The 19,472-nt window shown below is 47.6% G+C and overlaps 1 protein-coding gene across 3 annotated transcripts in view; it reads right to left on the bottom strand.

Annotated features, from left to right (window-relative positions):
* ACTN1 (actinin alpha 1) overlaps positions 1-19,113 on the bottom strand; it is a 103,788-nt gene extending 84,675 nt beyond the window's left edge. For 2 of the 3 annotated variants that reach the window (XM_040412545.1, XM_040412546.1), the window contains exon 1: positions 18,852-19,112. In XM_040412545.1, the coding sequence (XP_040268479.1) occupies positions 18,852-18,953 (102 nt within the window). In that variant the 5' untranslated portion in view covers positions 18,954-19,112. Of the gene's footprint in view, positions 1-18,851 lie in introns of all 3 variants that reach the window. The other variant, XM_040412547.1, reaches the window with a different exon arrangement.
* Positions 19,114-19,472: the final 359 nt, after the last annotated feature.

Here is a 19,472-nt window from a genome sequence, read left to right as displayed (position 1 = left end):
TTTTCTAACCGTAATTCTTCAGACTCGCAAATAAAATTTTTCCTTAGCCATGTTTGGGCCAATTCTTCACAACCAAGGACGTGGGCAGCAGGTAAGGCCTCCTGCACATGACCACAAACCACGGATCCACATAATACGGATGCCTTGCGTGTGCAATCCGCATTTTTCTCAGTCCCATTTATACAAATGGCTATCCTTGTCTGCAAAACAGACAATAGGAGATGTTCTATAATATGCATGGCCCTACAGGAAAGAATGGGTCACTGTGCTGTCTACAAAAAAATACGGATAGCACACTGAGGAAAAATACAGCTGTGTGCATGAGCCCTAAGGCCCCTTTCACACGGGCGAGTATTCCGCGCGGATGCGATGCGTGAGTTGAACGCATTGCACCCGCACTGAATACCGACCCATTCATTTCTTTGGGGCTGTTCACATGAGCGGTGATTTTCACGCATCACTTGTGCGTTGCGTGAAAATCGCAGCATGCTCTATATTCTGCGTTTTTCACGCAACGCAGGCCCCATAGAAGTGAATGGGGTTGCGTGAAAATCGCAAGCATCCGCAAGCAAGTGCGGATGCGGTGCGATTTTCACGCACGGTTGCTAGGAGACGATCGGGATGGAGACCCGATCATTATTATTTTCCCTTATAACATGGTTATAAGGGAAAATAATAGCATTCTGAATACAGAATGCATAGTAAAATAGCGCTGGAGGGGTTAAAAAAAAAAATATATAAAAAAAATTTAACTCACCTTAATCCACTTGCTGGCGCTGCCGGCATCTCGTCTGTCTCCTTCTTTGCTAAACAGGACCTGTGGTGAGCATTCATTCCAGGACCTGTGGTGACGTCACTCCGGTCATCACATGATCTTTTACCGTGGTGATGGGTCATGTGATGACCGGAGTGACGTCACCACAGGTCCTGGAATGAATGCTCACCACTGGTCCTGTTCAGCAAAGAAGCAGACAGAAGGAGATGCCGGCAGCGCCAGCAAGTGGATTAAGGTGAGTTAAATTTTTTATATATATATTTTTTTTTAACCCCTCCAGCACTATTTTACTATGCATTCTGTATTCAGAATGCTATTATTTTCCCTTATAACCATGTTATAAGGGAAAATAATAAAAATCTACAGAACACCGATCCCAAGCCCGAACTTCTGTGAAGAAGTTCGGGTTTGGGTACCAAACATGCGTGATTTTTCTCACGCGAGTGCAAAACGCATTAAAATGTTTTGCACTCGCGCTGAAAAATCGAGGGTGTTCCCGTAACGCACCCGCACCTTTTCCCGCAACGCCCGTCTGAAAGAGGCCTAAGGCCTCGTTCATATTTACGTTTTACACCGACGTGTGCATTTACCACGGACAGCACACGCACCAATTGATTTTAATCTGTTACTTCACAAATCAGTATTTTTTTTTACTGACCGTGGGTCAGTGAAAAAAAAAAAAAATAAATCACGGAGACATGCACTACTTTGGTCCCTGATAGAGCCCAAACACGCCCATTGAAGTCTACGGGTCCGTGAAAATCACAGACATAACACAGATGGCATCCGTGTTTCACAAATTTTCAGCTGCAGTGTTGTAGCATCACTGAGTAGATTATCCCTGTACTGTGACATCACTGTGTGCCAATACTGTGACATCACTGTGTGCCAATACTGTGACATCACTGTGTGCCAATACTGTGACATCACTGTGTGCCAATACTGTGACATCACTGTGTGCCAATACTGTGACATCACTGTGTGCCAATACTGTGACATCACTGTGTGCCAATACTGTGACATCACTGTGTGCCAATACTGTGACATCACTGTGTGCCAATACTGTGACATCACTGTGTGCCAATACTGTGACATCACTGTGTGCCAATACTGTGACATCACTGTGTGCCAATACTGTGACATCACTGTGTGCGCTCTCTATACTGTGACATCACTGTACACATTACATTAATGTGTGCCTTAGCCCTGTGCATTAGAGAGACTAAGCATAAGCTTTTCTGAACGTGGTCATGGTGGAACGGGACCCCATTTCAAGTTTTGCTATGGGGCCCCATGGTGGTTTGTTAAGCCCCCTGTGGCACATATCTGGTCCCAGCTGCCAGAAAAGATGGTGGCACTGGCTGTGGGCCCCGTGCTGGATTCCAGATTCCTTAATGGCTCATAGACAAAAATGTATCTGTAAACCAGAAAAAATAAAAACAGCCCAGTAAATTTTGGAATGGAATTAGCAGGGTCTTCTGGCCTCTGTGCTGCTCACACCTCGCACACAGGCGGTGGTTGGGAGGTATTTACCGGGATTAGAGGCTCTGGGGACTGTGGTCACGAGCCAGGCTGCAGCATAGCTTTCCAGGAGTGTCGCCAAACAATAAAAGCTCTATAGAAATGTCCAACACCAAACAAGGACAGCGCTACCTCCAGGGCCACTCGCTAATTTTCCACCCCCCTCCCCCCGCTGTGCAGAGTTAATATCCTGCTTCTGGTTTCCCTAGAACAGAGGTAACTTCATATTGGGAAGGGGCTGCACACGTGCTCGCAGCAGCCTCCTGGATGCATTCATTTCAATCCCATCATGAAAGATGCGATGGGCCTGCACAATTCACTGCGCGGCTCATGGCATCAATCATGAAGACCAGCCAGGAGACATACTTGGTCAGCACTAGGCATCTGAACACCACCTTTAGGCTAATTTCGCGTTTTTTTCATCCGGAACCGCTTCGTGTTGCAAACAGACAGCGACTGAACCCTGACCCATTCCTATTCATGGGTATATGCAAAGGAGCATTGTTTATCACTGACCAGCTTTGCGTTCAGGAAAAATCACAGCATGTTCTAGATTGTCTGTTTTTCACGAAACCCTGGCCCCATAGAAATGAATGGAAGGCATCCAGGTGCAATGCATTTTTCATTGAAGGTTGCTAGGAGGTATTGAATGTTATTCCTCAGTTTTGCTTCATGCGCGTGAAGAATACATGCAATCCGGACAGAAAAAACAAACACTGAACGGACTTGCAGACGAAACTGATTTTTTCCCCCCAATTGCTATGCCATCGCTCGTCCCCATGCTGTACCGTGGTTTGCCAGCGCCAGATCGTAATTAGACAGCATGATCTGTCGCCGTCAAATCAGGATCTTTCAGCATGCTAAAAGATCTGGACTGCCCGATGAACGACTGTTTGCATGTTTATCGGGCAATCGGCAGCGGTATTACACTGCAAGATGATCGCTAAGACTACTTTTACATTAGCGGCAGGGGAGTCCGGCGGGTGAACAGCCTGTCGGATCCGTCCTGCTGCTAGTTTACATGTGCCCACAGAAAGCCGCTCTGTCCCCATTCACTATAACAGGGGCGGGGGCAGAGTTCCGGCGGCAGCACGGCGAGAGGCAGCCGGACTAATAGTACTGCATGTCGTACTTTTAGTCCGGCTGCCTCTAGCCGTGCGCTGCCGCCAGAACTCCGCCCCCATTATAGTGAATGGGGACGGAGCGGCAGTCCGGGGGCACACGTGAACTAGCAGCAGCACGGATCCGACAGGCTGTTCACCTGTCTGAATAGCCTGCCGGAGTCCCCTGCCGCTAGCGTGAAACTAGCCTAACAAGCGTTCATACGAACTCTCGTTAGTGATCATCAGGCAGAAAAGCTGCCCATCTAATAGACCCTTTACTGTACCATGGTGCCTCCAGAATGTAAAACAAAAGCCAACTTGCACACGACCGTGCCGTTTTTTTGCGGTCCGCAAACCGCGGATCCGCAAAAAACGGAAGCCGCCCGTGTGCCTTCCGCAATTCGCGGAACAGAACGGGCGGCCCATTGTAGATATGCATATTCTTGTCTGCAAAATGGACAAGAATAGGACATGCTATTTTTTTTTGCGGGGCCACAGAACGGTGCAACGGATGCGGACAGCACACCGAGTGCTGTCCGCATCTTTTGCGGCCCCATTGAAGTGAATGGGTCCGCACCCGAGCTGCAAAAACTGCGGCTCCGATGCGGACCCGAAAAACGGTCGTGTGCATGAGGCCTATCTAACATAACTAAACACTGTGCTATTTTCTACTATAGTTTGTCAACTCTTCACCATTTCAAGGTCTCTGTTTGTTGTCAGTGAATAGGATGCTATACATATCCAATATTTCTCACACTAAACGCTATGCAATTCAGACAACACTCCAGAATCTGCACAAAACTCACTCCTGTCCAGGCGGATTGATTTGTTAAAATGCATCAGTGTAGAAACATCTATCAGATGTCAGAGTATGACTGGGTCAGAATGGGTTAATAGCCTCTGAATGGTAAAAGAAAGAAAAATAATGACATTGACGAAAAACAGGTAAAGTTTATAGCAGCCAGCATTCTGTTTGCAGAATACAAACTGTTACTCTACTGAAAGAGTCTGGGCACAGGTACTGTGTGAGGGAGCATGTCCACGGAGGCACTGTGGTCCTGTACATGCCGCTATGTCTGGGGCCACAGTATGATGTGAAAACGGTCCACAATAGGGAATGCTTTGGAGCAAGGGAGTAGTTTGTAGTATTAAAGCTCAGTCCAATTCCTTCAATGGAGCTGCGCAATACCAGGCACAACCCATGGAGATATGGGACCATCTTTGGAATAAAGCAGCCATGTTTTCCTGTAAGAATAAACCTCTGTGCAGAATACTATGGGGCAGCGAATTTCGGATCAGTATGATATTAGGTCATGCGCTGATTCGCGTACGGATAATTATAATTATGAACTGATCCTTTCCACTGCTTCACCAGTCACATAAACCATTGATATCCGGGAAGGGGAATCATAGGGGGAGATTTATCAAAGACCTGAATTTTACACCAGTCTGAGATCTCTTGCGCTGTCCGAAGCTGCCACTAGTTTACGACGAAGCGCAGGCCTTTGGCCGCCAGTGTGAAATCTACAGAAGGTCTGAGCTGCCTGAAAATGATGATACATGTGGCAAAAATGCTGTCCCCATCCACTCGTTGCTACACCTTCTTTTCAGAAAGTGGTGAACACAGTGCAGAAACGTAAAATTTTGCTTCAAAAAGTCGCAAATACGTGGTGTGCAAATTTTTGAACGCCACTTTTCTGGTGCAGGGAGATGATAAACTTCCCCCCATGGCGTTTTATGGTTATTTATGGATATGCCACTGTGAGAACAGAGGCCAAGGGTTTCCTGTTGTCCCAAACGCCCATATGACCAGTAGGAGATGTGATCGTACTGTGAGAAATATACTGCGTAAAGAAAATATTTTATTAGGTCAAGAATATTAGGCAGACTAGTACCAGATAGTCAGACCAGACGGGGACCTCTGGACTAAACAGGGGTCAACATACCATGCGAGCCGCTGAGAAGCTGTACGCGAGCCAACTCCTAAGTGATGATACCGAGGAGACGAAGGCTCCCTATTTTATCTACATATGTTTCCCAGTAATATGTGGCAGATGGAAGGAGGGGGGAGACAGGAGGATATTATGGATGCAAAACGGAAATACTGCAGGGATAAAAAAAAAAAAAGCAGCTGATGACTATTAGGTCATGGCAGGCTGGTGAGAATTCAAAGGGCGGGATGGATTTCACAACATACCATAAGGTATCGGAAGGGTTGCAAGTATGGGATCAATATAAAATAAATCAAACCCGCAGGATGTCTCAGTTACATAGAAACTCTTGTGCACCTCTGGATGTGTGTGAGGAGAAGCATACTTACCTGCTTCTTGGCTGCTCCACTGGGTTCTCTGGATGTAGGCTTTCCGTTTGACGCCGATGCAGCCAATTACTGGCCAATGCAGCGACCTGCTCGCCTTGCTTCATGACAAATGGCGACGTGATGTAAGGGGGAGCAGGCGTCAAACAGGAAGTTTACAGAGAGTCGGGAGCCTGCGCTGCAAAAGCAGGTAAGTATGCTCATTTTCGCAGGTCTCCTCCAAAGGTGTACAACCCCTTTAAGGATACAACAGTATTGCATTAGGACTCTTATACCGGTGCATTAGTCGATCAATAAAAAGTGAGTTTCATAAATGGTATCATATCCAGCAGCAGAAGTGCTATGACATTTCTTTACATTTGTCAGTTATCTATGACTTTAAAGAGACTGTCAGCATTATCAACCCTATTAAACCAGGCATACTGCCTGGTAGAGTTTATCATGCTGAATAAAATTATACCTCTCTTTAGTCTGCATGTTAAACAGCTGCAAAAATCTCAGCGTTTTTATTCCTATGCAAATTAGCATATTGGGGCACCAGAGGGCAGGGCCGAGTCCTTAGGGCACTGCTTTTGTAACACTCTGTACACTCCCCCTCTCCTTGATTGATAGGGTTAGACAGCAGCATGCTGAGGGCAGAGCTGTGTCCTAGCTGGTACGTATCATATACACTACTCACTATAGCCTTACCATGTTGAGAATAGAGGTTTTCTATACTTAGAAAGCAAATATAGTCAGGTCAATAAATATTGGGACATGGACACAATTCTAACATTTTTGGCTCTATATACCACCACAATGGATTTTAAATGAAACGAACAAGATGTGCTTTAACTGCAGACTGTCAGCTTTAATTTGAGGGTATTTACATCAAAAGCAGGTGAACGGTGTGGGAATTACAACAGTTTGCATATGTGCCTCCCACTTGTTAAGGGACCAAAAATAATGGGACAATTGGCTTCTCATCTGTTCCATGGCCAGGTGTGTGTTATTCCCTCATTATCCCAATTACAATGAGCAGATAAAAGGTCCAGAGTTCATTTCAAGTCTGCTATTTGCATTTGGAATCTGTTGCTGTCAACTCTCAAGATGAGATCCAAAGAGCTGTCACCATCAGTGAAGCAAGCCATCATTAGGCTGAAAAAACACAACAAACCCATCAGAGAGATAGCAAAAACATTAGGCGTGGCCAAAACAACTGTTTGGAACATTCTTAAAAAGAAGGAACGCACCGGTGAGCTCAGCAACACCAAAAGACCCAGAAGACCACGGAAATCAGCTGTGGTGGATGACCGAAGAATTCTCTCTCTGGTTAAGAAAACACCCTTCACAACAGTTGGCCAGATCAAGAACACTCTCCAGGAGGTAGGTGTATGTGTGTCAAAGTCAACAATCAAGAGAAGACTTCGCCAGAGTGAATACAGAGGGTTCACCACAAGATGTAAACCATTGGTGAGCCTCAAAAACAGGAAGGCCAGATTAGAGTTTGCCAAACGACATCTAAAAAAGCCTTCACAGTTCTGGAACAACATCCTATGGACAGATGAGACCAAGATCAACTTCTACCAGAGTGATGGGAAGAGAAGAGTATGGAGAAGGAAAGGAACTGCTCATGATCCTAAGCATACCACCTCATCAGTGAAGCATGGTGGTGGTAGTGTCATGGCGTGGGCATGTATGGCTGCCAATAGAACTGGTTCTCTTGTAATTATTGATGATGTGACTGCTGACAAAAGCAGCAGGATGAATTCTGAAGTGTTTTGGGCAATATTATCTGCTCATATTCAGGCGAATGCTTCAGAACTCATTGGACGGCGCTTCACAGTGCAGATGGACAATGACCCAAAGCATACTGCAAAAGCAAACAAAGAGTTTTTTAAGGGAAAGAAGTGGAATGTTATGCAATGGCCAAGTCAGTCACCGGACCTGAATCCGATTGAGCATGCATTTCACTTGCTGAAGACAAAACTGAAGGGAAAATACCCCAAGAACAAGCAGGAACTGAAGACAGTTGCAGTAGAGGCCTGGCAGAGCATCACCAGGGATGAAACCCAGCGTCTGGTGATGTCTATGCGTTCCAGACTTCAGACTGTAATTGACTGCAAAGGATTTGCAACCAAGTATTAAAAAGTAAAAGTTTGATTTATGATTATTATTCTGTCCCATTACTTTTGGTCCCTTAACAAGTGGGAGGCACATATGCAAACTGATGTAATTCCTACACCGTTCACCTGATTTGGATGTAAATACCCTCAAATCAAAGCTGACAGTCTGCAGGTAAAGCACATCTTGTTTGTTTCATTTCAAATGCATTGTGGTGGTGTATAGAGCCAAAAATGTTAGAATTGTGTCGATGTCCCAATATTTATAGACCTGACTGTACATATTACTGGTTTATCCACAGACACAATATATTATTATAAAGAAACTAGTAATAGGTATTCACTTTCTATGTAAAGAAAACCACTTTTCTCAATATGATAAAGTTGTAGCCTGGAGATAAGTGGTCAGCCTTGCATGTGGATGTCCCTGGTCCAAACCCTAGCAGAGACTTCAGTCTGTCAGTTGACTTTTGCTGCCCTTTCTGAGAGAAGGATATGAAAGACTTACAGAAGCTGAGCTCTGCAATATAAAGTTTTATGTATTCTAGGAGAAGAATTTCTGAGCAAGCTAAGGCCTCTTTCACACTTGCGTTGTCCGGATCCGGCGTGTACTCCACTTGCCGGAATTACACTCCGGATCCGGAAAAACGCAAGTGTACTGAAAGCATTTGAAGACGGAACCGTCTTCCAAATGCTTTCAGTGTTACTATGGCACCCAGGACGCTATTAAAGTCCTGGTTGCCATAGTAGGAGCGGGGAGCGGGGGAGCGGTATACTTACAGTCAGTGCGGCTCCCGGGGCGCTCCAGAATGACGTCAGAGCGCCCCATGCGCATGGATGACGTGATCCATGCGATCACGTGATCCATGCGCTTGGGGCGCCCTGACGTCACTCTGGAGCGCCCGGGGAGCCGCACGGACGGTAAGTACACTGCTCCCCCGCTCCCCGCTACACTTACCATGGCTGTCAGGACTTTAGCGTCCCGGCAGCCATGGTAACCACTCTGAAAAAGCTAAATGTCGGCTCCGGCAATGCGCCGAAACGACGTTTAGCTTAAGGCCGGATCCGGATCAATGCCTTCCAATGGGCATTAATTCCGGATCCGGCCTTGCGGCAAGTGTTCCGGATTTTTGGCCGGAGCAAAAAGCGCAGCATGCTGCGGTATTTTCTCCGGCCAACAAACGTTCCGTACCGGAACTGAAGACATCCTGATGCATCCTGAACGGATTACTCTCCATTCAGAATGCATTAGGATAAAACTGATCAGGATTCTTCTGGCATAGAGCCCCGACGACGGAACTCTATGCCGGAAGACAACAACGCAGGTGTGAAAGAGCCCTGAGACACAACTTTTAGTGTAGCCTGCTGCAGAAGCATTTCTGTCGGTGGGTGCCACTGTCTCCCTCTAGCAGCTCCCTCCTCTTCCAGCCCTCTCCATAGACTTCTATAGGCAGCATGTAATCTGACCCCTCAAAGAGCTGATAGTCCATCTCATCTCTTTCAAAAAAAAGACTTTAGCAGTGACTTAAGGGCCTTTTACATAGGCAGAGAACTAGCCAGATAATTGCTAACAAGCGTTCATAGAAATGCCCATTGGCAATTATCTGCCTCTGTAAGGCCTCTTTCACACGGGTGAGATTTCCGCGTGGGTGCAATGCGTGAGGTGAATGGATTGCACCCACATTGAATCCAGACCCATTCATTTCTATGGGGCTATGCACATGAGCGGTGATTTTCACGCATCACTTGTGCGTTGCGTGAAAATCGCAGCATGCTCTATTTTGTGCGGATGCGGTGCGATTTTCACGCACGGTTGCTAGGAGACGATCGGGATGGGGACCCGATCATTATTATTTTCCCTTATAACATTGTTATAAAGGGAAAATAATAGCATTCTTAATACAGAATGCATAGTACAATAGGGCTGGAGGGGTTAAAAAAAATATATAAATTAACTCACCTTAATCCACTTGTTCGCGCAGCCCGGCTTCTCTTCTGTCTTCTTCTTCTTTGAGGAAAAGGACCTTTGATGACGTCACTGCACTCGTCACATGGTCTATCACATGATCTACCATGGTGACGGAGCATGTGATGAGCGCAGTGACGTCACCACAGGCCCTTTTACTGTGCACAGCAAAGATGAAGACAGAAGAGAAGCCGGGCTGCGCGAACAAGTGGATTAAGGAGAGTTACATTTTTATTTTTTAACCCCTCCAGCCCTATTGTACTAAGCATTCTGTATCAGGTTATAAGGGAAAATAATAAAATCTACACAACACCGATCCCAAACCCGAACTTGTGTGAAGAAGTCCGGGTTCGGGTCTGGGTACCAAACATGCCGATTTTTCTCACGCGCGTGCAAAACCCATTACAATGTTTTGCACTCGCGCAGAAAAATCGTGCATTTTCCTACGACGCACCCGCATCTTATCCGGGTCAAAAACATGACGCCCGTGTGAAAGAGGCCTTAAAGGTGCCGCAGATTAACAAATGGGGTAATCGCATCATTCATGCAGCCACCTAAATCGTCATTTGCCGGCAGCAGATTGTGCCATTTAAACAGCATCTTCTCCCCAAACTGTGGAGGAGATTGCTGCATGTACCTGCAGAGGTCTCCTTCAATGACGAACAGGCGCTTGCTAGGAAAGAACGCTTCCTTCCTGACAACTGCCTGCTAAATTGTCCCATGTAAAGGGACCTTTAAAAATGAATGATCAACCCAGGAAGAAAGGAAGTGGCTGATATGTGGAGAAAAAGGCATTTTCCTTAATAAGATATATTACAGCATTTTCTATATTCACCTGTACTATTGATTTTTGCACAGTTTGTTGAAAGCGCAGTCCCTATTTGAATAGTGCCGCAGATTATGGTAACAGATCTGCTTTAGTGCAATAGCTGGGGGCTTGAATTTAAATATTGGAATCAGTACACTTGGCCTATACCGGCTTTCCATCAATTTCCTTCCTCTTCTTTTGAGACAAGCAGAACAATAATAGGGGCAGGTGGGCTGTACGGCAAGTCTACACCGCTACCCTTATCTACAAAGCAAACACTGCAGAAACAAAGAGAGAACTCTGTGCAGCCCAAACCACAGTGATTGGTGACCCTCTAGCTGGTGTGAGAGCAAATCTATATCTTGCTATTAATTGCACAACTATCCAGCACGGATAAGCAAATCTTTTATGCCTTGATACTACTCACCACTCACTGACTCTCCATTACACATACAGGTAATATCTGTCTAAGGCCTATTGCACACAACCGTATGGCTTTTTCAGTGTTTTGCGGTCCGTTTTTCACGGATCCGTTGTGTTTCCATTCCGTTTTTCCGTATGGCATATACAGTATACAGTAATTACATAGATAAAATTGGGCTGGGCATAACATTTTCAATAGATTGTTCAACAAAAAACGGAACGGAAACGGAAGACATACGGATGCATTTCCGTATGTGTCCCATTTTTTTTGCGGACCCATTGACTTGAATGGAGCCACGGAACGTGATTTGCAGGCAATAATAGGACATGTTCTATGTTAGAACGGAACGGAAAAACGGAAACGAAATGCATACGGAGTACATTCCGTTTTTTTTGCGGAACCATTGATATGAACGCAAAAAACGGCCAGTAAACGGGAAAAAAAAAACGGCCGTGAGCAGGAGGCCTAAAACATAAATAATGCAGGTGGAAAACCTTCTGACTTAGGCCTCATGCACAAGACTGTTGTTGTGTTTCGCGTCCGTTGTTCAGTTTTCCGTGATTTTCTGCGTACCCATTGACTTTTAATGGGTCCGTTGAAATCTTGGATAATGCACCGTTTGTCGTCCGTGATCCGTGTTTCCAGTCCGTCAAAAAAATATGACCCGTCCTATTTTTTTCACGGACAACGGTTCGCGGACCCATTCAAGTCAATGGGTCCGTGAAAAAACACGGAGGCACACAAGATTGTCATCCGCAGCCACGCATCCGTTTTTTTTCCTATAATTTGCAAGGCAAACTTGACTTTTTTCACTTTTCATGTCTGGTGATCCTCCAAAAATCAAGGATCACGGCACAGCTTTTTGCGGACCACGAAAAAATACTGTTGTGTGCAGGAGGCCTTAGGCCTGTATTACACCAGTAGGTGATCAATTGAGGGGGAAAAAAAAAACAAAAAAAAAAAAAACCCACCTTCTCCTCTTGTTCGCGTAGTTCCCGGTCTCTTCTTTAATGATGAACTACCGGCTAGGACCTGTGGTGACGTCAGATCACATGCTCCATCACCATGGTGATGGACCATGTGATCTGACGTCACCAAAGGTCCTTTAGCCCACAGCTCATCATTAAAGAAGTAAAGAAGAGACCGGGAACTACGCGAACAAGAGGAGAAGGTGAGTTTTAAAAAAAAAATAATAATAATTTTGAACCCTCAATTGATCACCTACTATGCATTCTGTATTCAGAATGCTATTATTTTCCCTTATAAACATGTTATAAGGGAAAATAATAACATCTACACAACACCGATCCCAAGCCCCAACTTCTGTGAAGAAGTTCAGGTTTGGGTACCAAACATGCGTGATTTTTCTCACGCGAGTGCAAAACGCATTACAATGTTTTGCACTCGCGCGGAAAAATCGCGGGTGTTCCCGCAACGCACCCGCACATTTTCCCGCAACGCCTGTGTGAAAGAGGCCTTAGAGTCGTGTGAATATCCCCTAAGGGGGGATTCACATGCAGCAGATTTTGTTGCTAAAATTACTGTGACTGAAAATGTTACCATTTAAAGTTGGGACAATCACTGAAATTTCTGCAACAAATTGGCCATTTGGGAATTCACCCTAAGGCCTCTTGCACACGACCGTATGAACTCCAAGATGTACGGTCCTTGAGCGGGCCATATGTCCCGGAGCGGCATTGATCGCGCACACAGCATCATAGATTACAATGATGCTGTGCACGTCGGGCCGCCCGCGGGACTATTGTCCCGCACTCATAAGATCATATAAGTGTGGGACAATAGCCCCGCGGGTGGCCTGAAGTCCACAGCATCATTGTAATCTATGATGCTGTGTGCACGATCAATGCCGCTCCGGGACATATGGCACGCTCAAGGACCGTATATCTTTGAGGGCATACGGTCGTGTGCAATAGGCCTAAAGCTGAAGCCAGAGGCATAAAGCCGAAGCAAAAAAATGATCATGAAGAAAAACATGGAGGTGAAAAAGTTTCAGAGCTACAGCCGCTATTTAAAGCTGCCCATATAGATTAGATTGTTAGTGGATAAAGATCTACTATAGGTCAAAGGCATCTACAAAAGTGTATCATGTCAACATGCCAACCCCTTCTGAGAATGAAGCAGCCACAGCTGATTGCTGCAGGAAGTTGTGGCTAGCCACGTAGTTCCCTATAGCGTCCACTGAAATGAATGGCTGTCTGTAAAGACAGACCAGTTCGGTCCTGTTGCTGTACTCTGGCTCATGGAGGGGCATCATAAGTGGGAGATCCCTCTCTATGATGTGCATATGCCCTAACAGAGGGTCTGTCCCACCATAAAGCCTTATCCCATATCCACAGTATCTGATCGGTGGGGGTCCGACCACTTACAAGAACGAAGTGCTAAAGGCAATGAGTCAACGGAGCGGCAGCTACATTCAGCTGTATGGAACTGCCCCATAGAAGCGCAGTACAGTGGTTGAAGGTCCCAGCCGTCGGACCCCCACAGATCAGATACTTATCCTCTATCCTGTGGATAGGGCATTCGCTCTTATGGTAGGAGAACTCTTTTAAACACAAAAATGGTTTTCCAAAGGATCCTCTAAAAGGAATAAAAAAACAAAACAAAAAAAAAAAAACACACAAATGCCATATAAAAGGGAAGTATGTGTACACACGTTTGATGTGAAGAACACTGAATACTGAAAAACGTGAGTAAAGCATACGAATGAAACATAAAAGGGTCTACTTTGACATCTGGCCTACAGGAAGGTAAACGCAACCATTTGCACAACACCCATAAGCTACACTGGAGAACGCGGTGCACACGCGCAGGCAGCCCTGCAATGTACAGTATATACCTGCAACCAGCGGCTTTGGATTACTGAAAGAGATGTAAAGGAACCCCTGTTCTCCCAACGGATGAGACCCCACCATTCAGACATTTATATCACCCTATGGATACACCATACTGATTGATGGAACTTCCCTTTTAACATGAGGTAAGTGACCAAACAGAGTTCTGGTCTGCACTTACCGCATGTCTAGTGTTACATGCAGCAGAGTAAGCCGCAAAAGACATGGACTACATAAATATAAAATATCAAAGCACTAGATGTCCTCTAATTTCTTGATCCACCTGAAGGAGGTCATAGGAACTGATCAGATCTTTGCTATAGTTTTTGTTTTAGTACAAAAAAAAAAAAAAAAGAAAGTGGTGCTCCTATTGGTGGTTTTGGACAGCTGCCCCACAGTTTGCCGGTCTTCATATACAGCCTGTGATCTCTACAGGCTGCTAAGGCCTCTTTCACACTTGCGTTGTTGGGATCCGCCGGATCCGGAAAAACGCAAGTGTACTGAAAGCATTTGAAGACGGAACCGTCTTCCAAATGCTTTCAGTGTTACTATGGCACCCAGGACGCTATTAAAGTCCTGGTTGCCATAGTAGGAGCGGGGAGCGGGGGAGCGGTAAACTTACAGTCCGTGCGGCTCCCGGGGCGCTCCAGAATGACGTCAGAGCGCCCCAAGCGCATGGATGACGTGATCCATGTGATCACATGATCCATGCGCTTGGGGCGCCCTGACGTCACTCTGGAGCGCCCGGGGAGCCGCACGGACGGTAAGTACACTGCTTCCCCGCTCCCCACTACACTTACCATGGCTGTCAGGACTTTAGCGTCTCGGCAGCCATGGAAACCACTCTGAAAAAGCTAAATGTCGGCTCCGGCAATGCGCCGAAACGACGTTTAGCTTCAGGCCGGATCCGGATCAATGCCTTCCAATGGGCATTAATTCCGGATCCGGCCTTGCGGCAAGTGTTCCGGATTTTTGGCCGGAGCAAAAAGCGCAGCATGCTGCGGTATTTTCTCCGGCCAACAAACGTTCCGTTCCGGAACTGAAGACATCCTGAACGGATTTCTCTCCATTCAGAATGCATTAGGATAAAACTGATCAGGATTCTTCCGGCATAGAGCCCCGACGACGGAACTCTATGCCGGAAGAAAAGAACGCAAGTGTGAAAGGGCCCTTACATAGGCCAGGGAGGAATCCCTCCATAATGTTCACCTTGTACAATTCTGCAGTAGAACAACATTTCTACCCATCATCAATAGCTAACCAGTGTGACAAAGTGACATCACCGAGAACATCACGAGTGCTGAATAATAGATAAAGTCCCTGGTCTCAGTGTCAGCTCTGCCCGCAGACCAGCTGCTGTGTAGGACGGACCAAGGCCAGACACCTGCCGTCTATAGGTATACACTGCAGCGGGACACCTGCGGTCTATAGGTATACACTGCAGCGGGACACCTGCGGTCTATAGGTATACACTGCAGCCGGACACCTGCGGTCTATAGGTATCCACTACAGCCAGATACCTGCGGTCTAGAGGTATACACTACAGCCAGATACCTGCGGTCTATAGGTATACACTACAGCCAGATACCTGCGGTCTAGAGGTATACACTGCAGCGGGACACCTGCGGTCTATAGGTATACACTACAGCGGGACACCTGCGGTCTAGAGGTATACACTACAGCCAGATACCTGCGGTCTAGAGGTATACACTACAGCCAGATACCTGCGGTCTAGAGGTATACACTACAGCCAGATACCTGCGGTCTATAGGTATACACTACAGCGGGACACCTGCGGTCTATAGGTATACACTACAGCGGGACACCTGCGGTCTATAGGTATATACTACAGCGGGACACCTGCGGTCTAGAGGTATACACTACAGCGGGACACCTGCGGTCTAGAGGTATACACTACAGCGGGACACCTGCGGTCTAGAGGTATACACTACAGCGGGACACCTGCGGTCTAGAGGTATACACTACAGCCAGATACCTGCGGTCTATAGGTATACACTACAGCCAGATACCTGCAGTCTATAGGTATATACTACAGCGGGCTGCGGCCGGATACCTGCGGTCTATAGGTATATACTACAGGTGACTGTGGCCGGGTACCTGCGGTCTATAAGTAATATACTACAGCTGGCTGCGGCCGGGTACCTGCGGTCTAGAGGTAAAAAGTACGGAGGGCTGCGGCCAGATACCTGTGGTCTATAAGTATATACTACAGCGGGCTGCAGCTGGATACCTGCGGTCTAGAGGTATATACTACAGCGGGCTGCGGCCGGATACCTGCGGTCTAGAGGTATATACTACAGCGGGCTGCGGCCGGTACCTGCTGTTTATAGGTATATACTACAGGTGGCTGCGGCCGCATACCTGCGGTCTAGAGGTATATACTACAGCGGGCTGCGCCTGGGCTACTATATGCTCCTAATAACTGCAATCATCTCCTAGTACTATAGTGTCATCTTATTGGCATCAGTCTTGTATCCGCCCCACGAATGGAAGCGACCACTGAATGAGAATGGATTGCTGACGGATACGCCATCGTATCAGTTTGATCTAACCAATCGGATACATTGTAGCAAGGCTGACAATAGATACGGCGAGTGTCTGCAGAACAATTATCACTCATCGACCACCCTACTGTCAAACTTGTCACACGTGCTAAAAACAATAAAAGAAAACTTTAGAGCTAGGTTCACAGTTTTTATGGCATTTTACATATAAATCTTTAGGTGCATTTGTTTGTAAAAAATAAATAAAATCAACTCCAGATGTTAGGTGAAAAGTCTGTTTTACAGCACGCACATGCTAGTAGTGGTTTTCTTTTAATTGTGGTGCATTTTTATGCGTCGTACCCTTCACTATGGGGGGGGGGGCGCTTTTCACATGTGCAAAGAAAAAATAAAAACATAAAAAAGGGGATTGTGACGAGGAAAGAAAGCGCATAGTGTCTCCTTGAAGGATCTGAGCTGCCGTAGGTGGGAGGATTTTTGCTGTTGCATCTTGACCGGACCAGATGATTCCAAAAAGTTTATCGCCATAGAGGTCCACCTACAGGATCAGGTTCTGGCTTGATTCAGCAAGTGATCCGTTACTGCATGGTAGGGGGTCGCTCTGCGCCATGCCCACTGTTACGGCAGATGACAGGGCTAGGTGTGCACCCTGCCACCTACCTGTACTACAGCCCACCGGTGTGATAGAGGGAACACCCTGCCACCTACCTGTACTACAGCACACCGGTGTGATAGAGGGAACACCCTGCCACCTACCTGTACTACAGCACACCGGTGTGATAGAGGCAACACCCTGCCACCTACCTGTACTACAGCGCACCGGTGTGATAGAGGGAACACCCTGCCACCTACCTGTACTACAGCCCACCGGTGTGATAGAGGGAACACCCTGCCACCTACCTGTACTACAGCGCACCGGTGTGATAGAGGGAACACCCTGCCACCTACCTGTACTACAGCGCACCGGTGTGATAGAGGCAACACCCTGCCACCTACCTGTACTACAGCGCACCGGTGTGATAGAGGCAACACCCTGCCACCTACCTGTACTACAGCACACCGGTGTGATAGAGGCAACACCCTGCCACCTACCTGTACTACAGCGCACCGGTGTGATAGAGGCAACACCCTGCCACCTACCTGTACTACAGCGCACCGGTGTGATAGAGGCAACACCCTGCCACCTACCTGTACTACAGCGCACCGGTGTGATAGAGGCAACACCCTGCCACCTACCTGTACTACAGCACACCGGTGTGATAGAGGCAACACCCTGCCACCTACCTGTACTACAGCGCACCGGTGTGATAGAGGAAACACCCTGCCACCTACCTGTACTACAGCGCACCGGTGTGATAGAGGCAACACCCTGCCACCTACCTGTACTACAGCGCACCGGTGTGATAGAGGCAACACCCTGCCACCTACCTGTACTACAGCGCACCGGTGTGATAGAGGGAACACCCTGCCACCTACCTGTACTACAGCCCACCGGTGTGATAGAGGGAACACCCTGCCACCTACCTGTACTACAGCGCACCGGTGTGATAGAGGAAACACCCTGCCACCTACCTGTACTACAGCACACCGGTGTGATAGAGGCAACACCCTGCCACCTACCTGTACTACAGCGCACCGGTGTGATAGAGGCAACACCCTGCCACCTACCTGTACTACAGCGCACCGGTGTGATAGAGGCAACACCCTGCCACCTACCTGTACTACAGCACACCGGTGTGATAGAGGCAACACCCTGCCACCTACCTGTACTACAGCGCACCGGTGTGATAGAGGCAACACCCTGCCACCTACCTGTACTACAGCGCACCGGTGTGATAGAGGCAACACCCTGCCACCTACCTGTACTACAGCGCACCGGTGTGATAGAGGCAACACCCTGCCACCTACCTGTACTACAGCACACCGGTGTGATAGAGGCAACACCCTGCCACCTACCTGTACTACAGCGCACCGGTGTGATAGAGGAAACACCCTGCCACCTACCTGTACTACAGCGCACCGGTGTGATAGAGGCAACACCCTGCCACCTACCTGTACTACAGCGCACCGGTGTGATAGAGGCAACACCCTGCCACCTACCTGTACTACAGCGCACCGGTGTGATAGAGGCAACACCCTGCCACCTACCTGTACTACAGCGCACCGCTAGATTAGGACTGGATTACTGGAACTGTTTAGCTGCCCTCTAAACTGGGAAAGCCTTAACCCCTTCCTAGTCTTGTAACATCCATGCAATAGAATAGTCCCTGGACTGCAGGCCTGACCACTGGTTGGCATGTTATAATGTAATATGTGACTGGCATCCCTGGCACTGGTGAAAACTTCTAACAGACTGGAGAGAATCCCTCCTGAGTAACCTGCATGCAGTAATAAGCTATCAGGACATGATGGGGGTAGTAGTAGAAGGAGGCCAAGTGAGTGGCATGGCAAGGCTCACCTTCCTCTGCTGCTTCTCCCAGGCTGGATCTAACAGGAGGTCCCGGTCCCAGTCGTCCTCCGGCTGCATATAGTCATGGTTCTGAGAGTCATACTGATCCATCCCTGGCGGCTGTCACTGCTGAGCGATGCTTGGACTTGTAGTGCTCCCGGGTCCCCCCTGTACAGCAGCGGATCCGAGCGTGCAGCCAGCGCTACGATGTAATAACCGAGAGCAGAGTGCCTGCCCGGGAGAGGGGAGGGGGCACGGTCAGCCCCCCGCCTCCACCAAGCGGATTGGTCTCTCCCCCTGCCCGAGGCTGGGAGTGCTGCTACTGGAGGCAGGGCCCATCAATCAGGGCGGGGGAGGCAGATGTAGCAGAGGCCAGGCGGTTGTGTGCAGCAGAGAGGCAGACACAGCCGCCCAGTAAAGGCTTCACATTGTTTTTTGTTTTTTATTCCCAGTTTCTTTCCCTGGATTGTCACCATTTGCATCCACCCATCAGTGCTGCTCACAGTCCAAATTCCCATAGGGGTGTAGGAAATTGAGATTGCCCACACCAGTATCCTGGGAATTTTTTGCACCTTAAATACATGCAGATTTCGCTTTGCAGTGAGTAAAATCCATGGCGCTTTCAGACAA

The sequence above is a fragment of the Bufo bufo genome, chromosome 11 (genome assembly GCF_905171765.1).
Source record: "Bufo bufo chromosome 11, aBufBuf1.1, whole genome shotgun sequence".
Taxonomy (NCBI): Eukaryota; Metazoa; Chordata; class Amphibia; order Anura; family Bufonidae; genus Bufo; species Bufo bufo.
The sequence above is the reverse complement of the archived record's forward strand: the minus strand, read 5'-3'. Positions and strand labels throughout refer to the sequence as shown.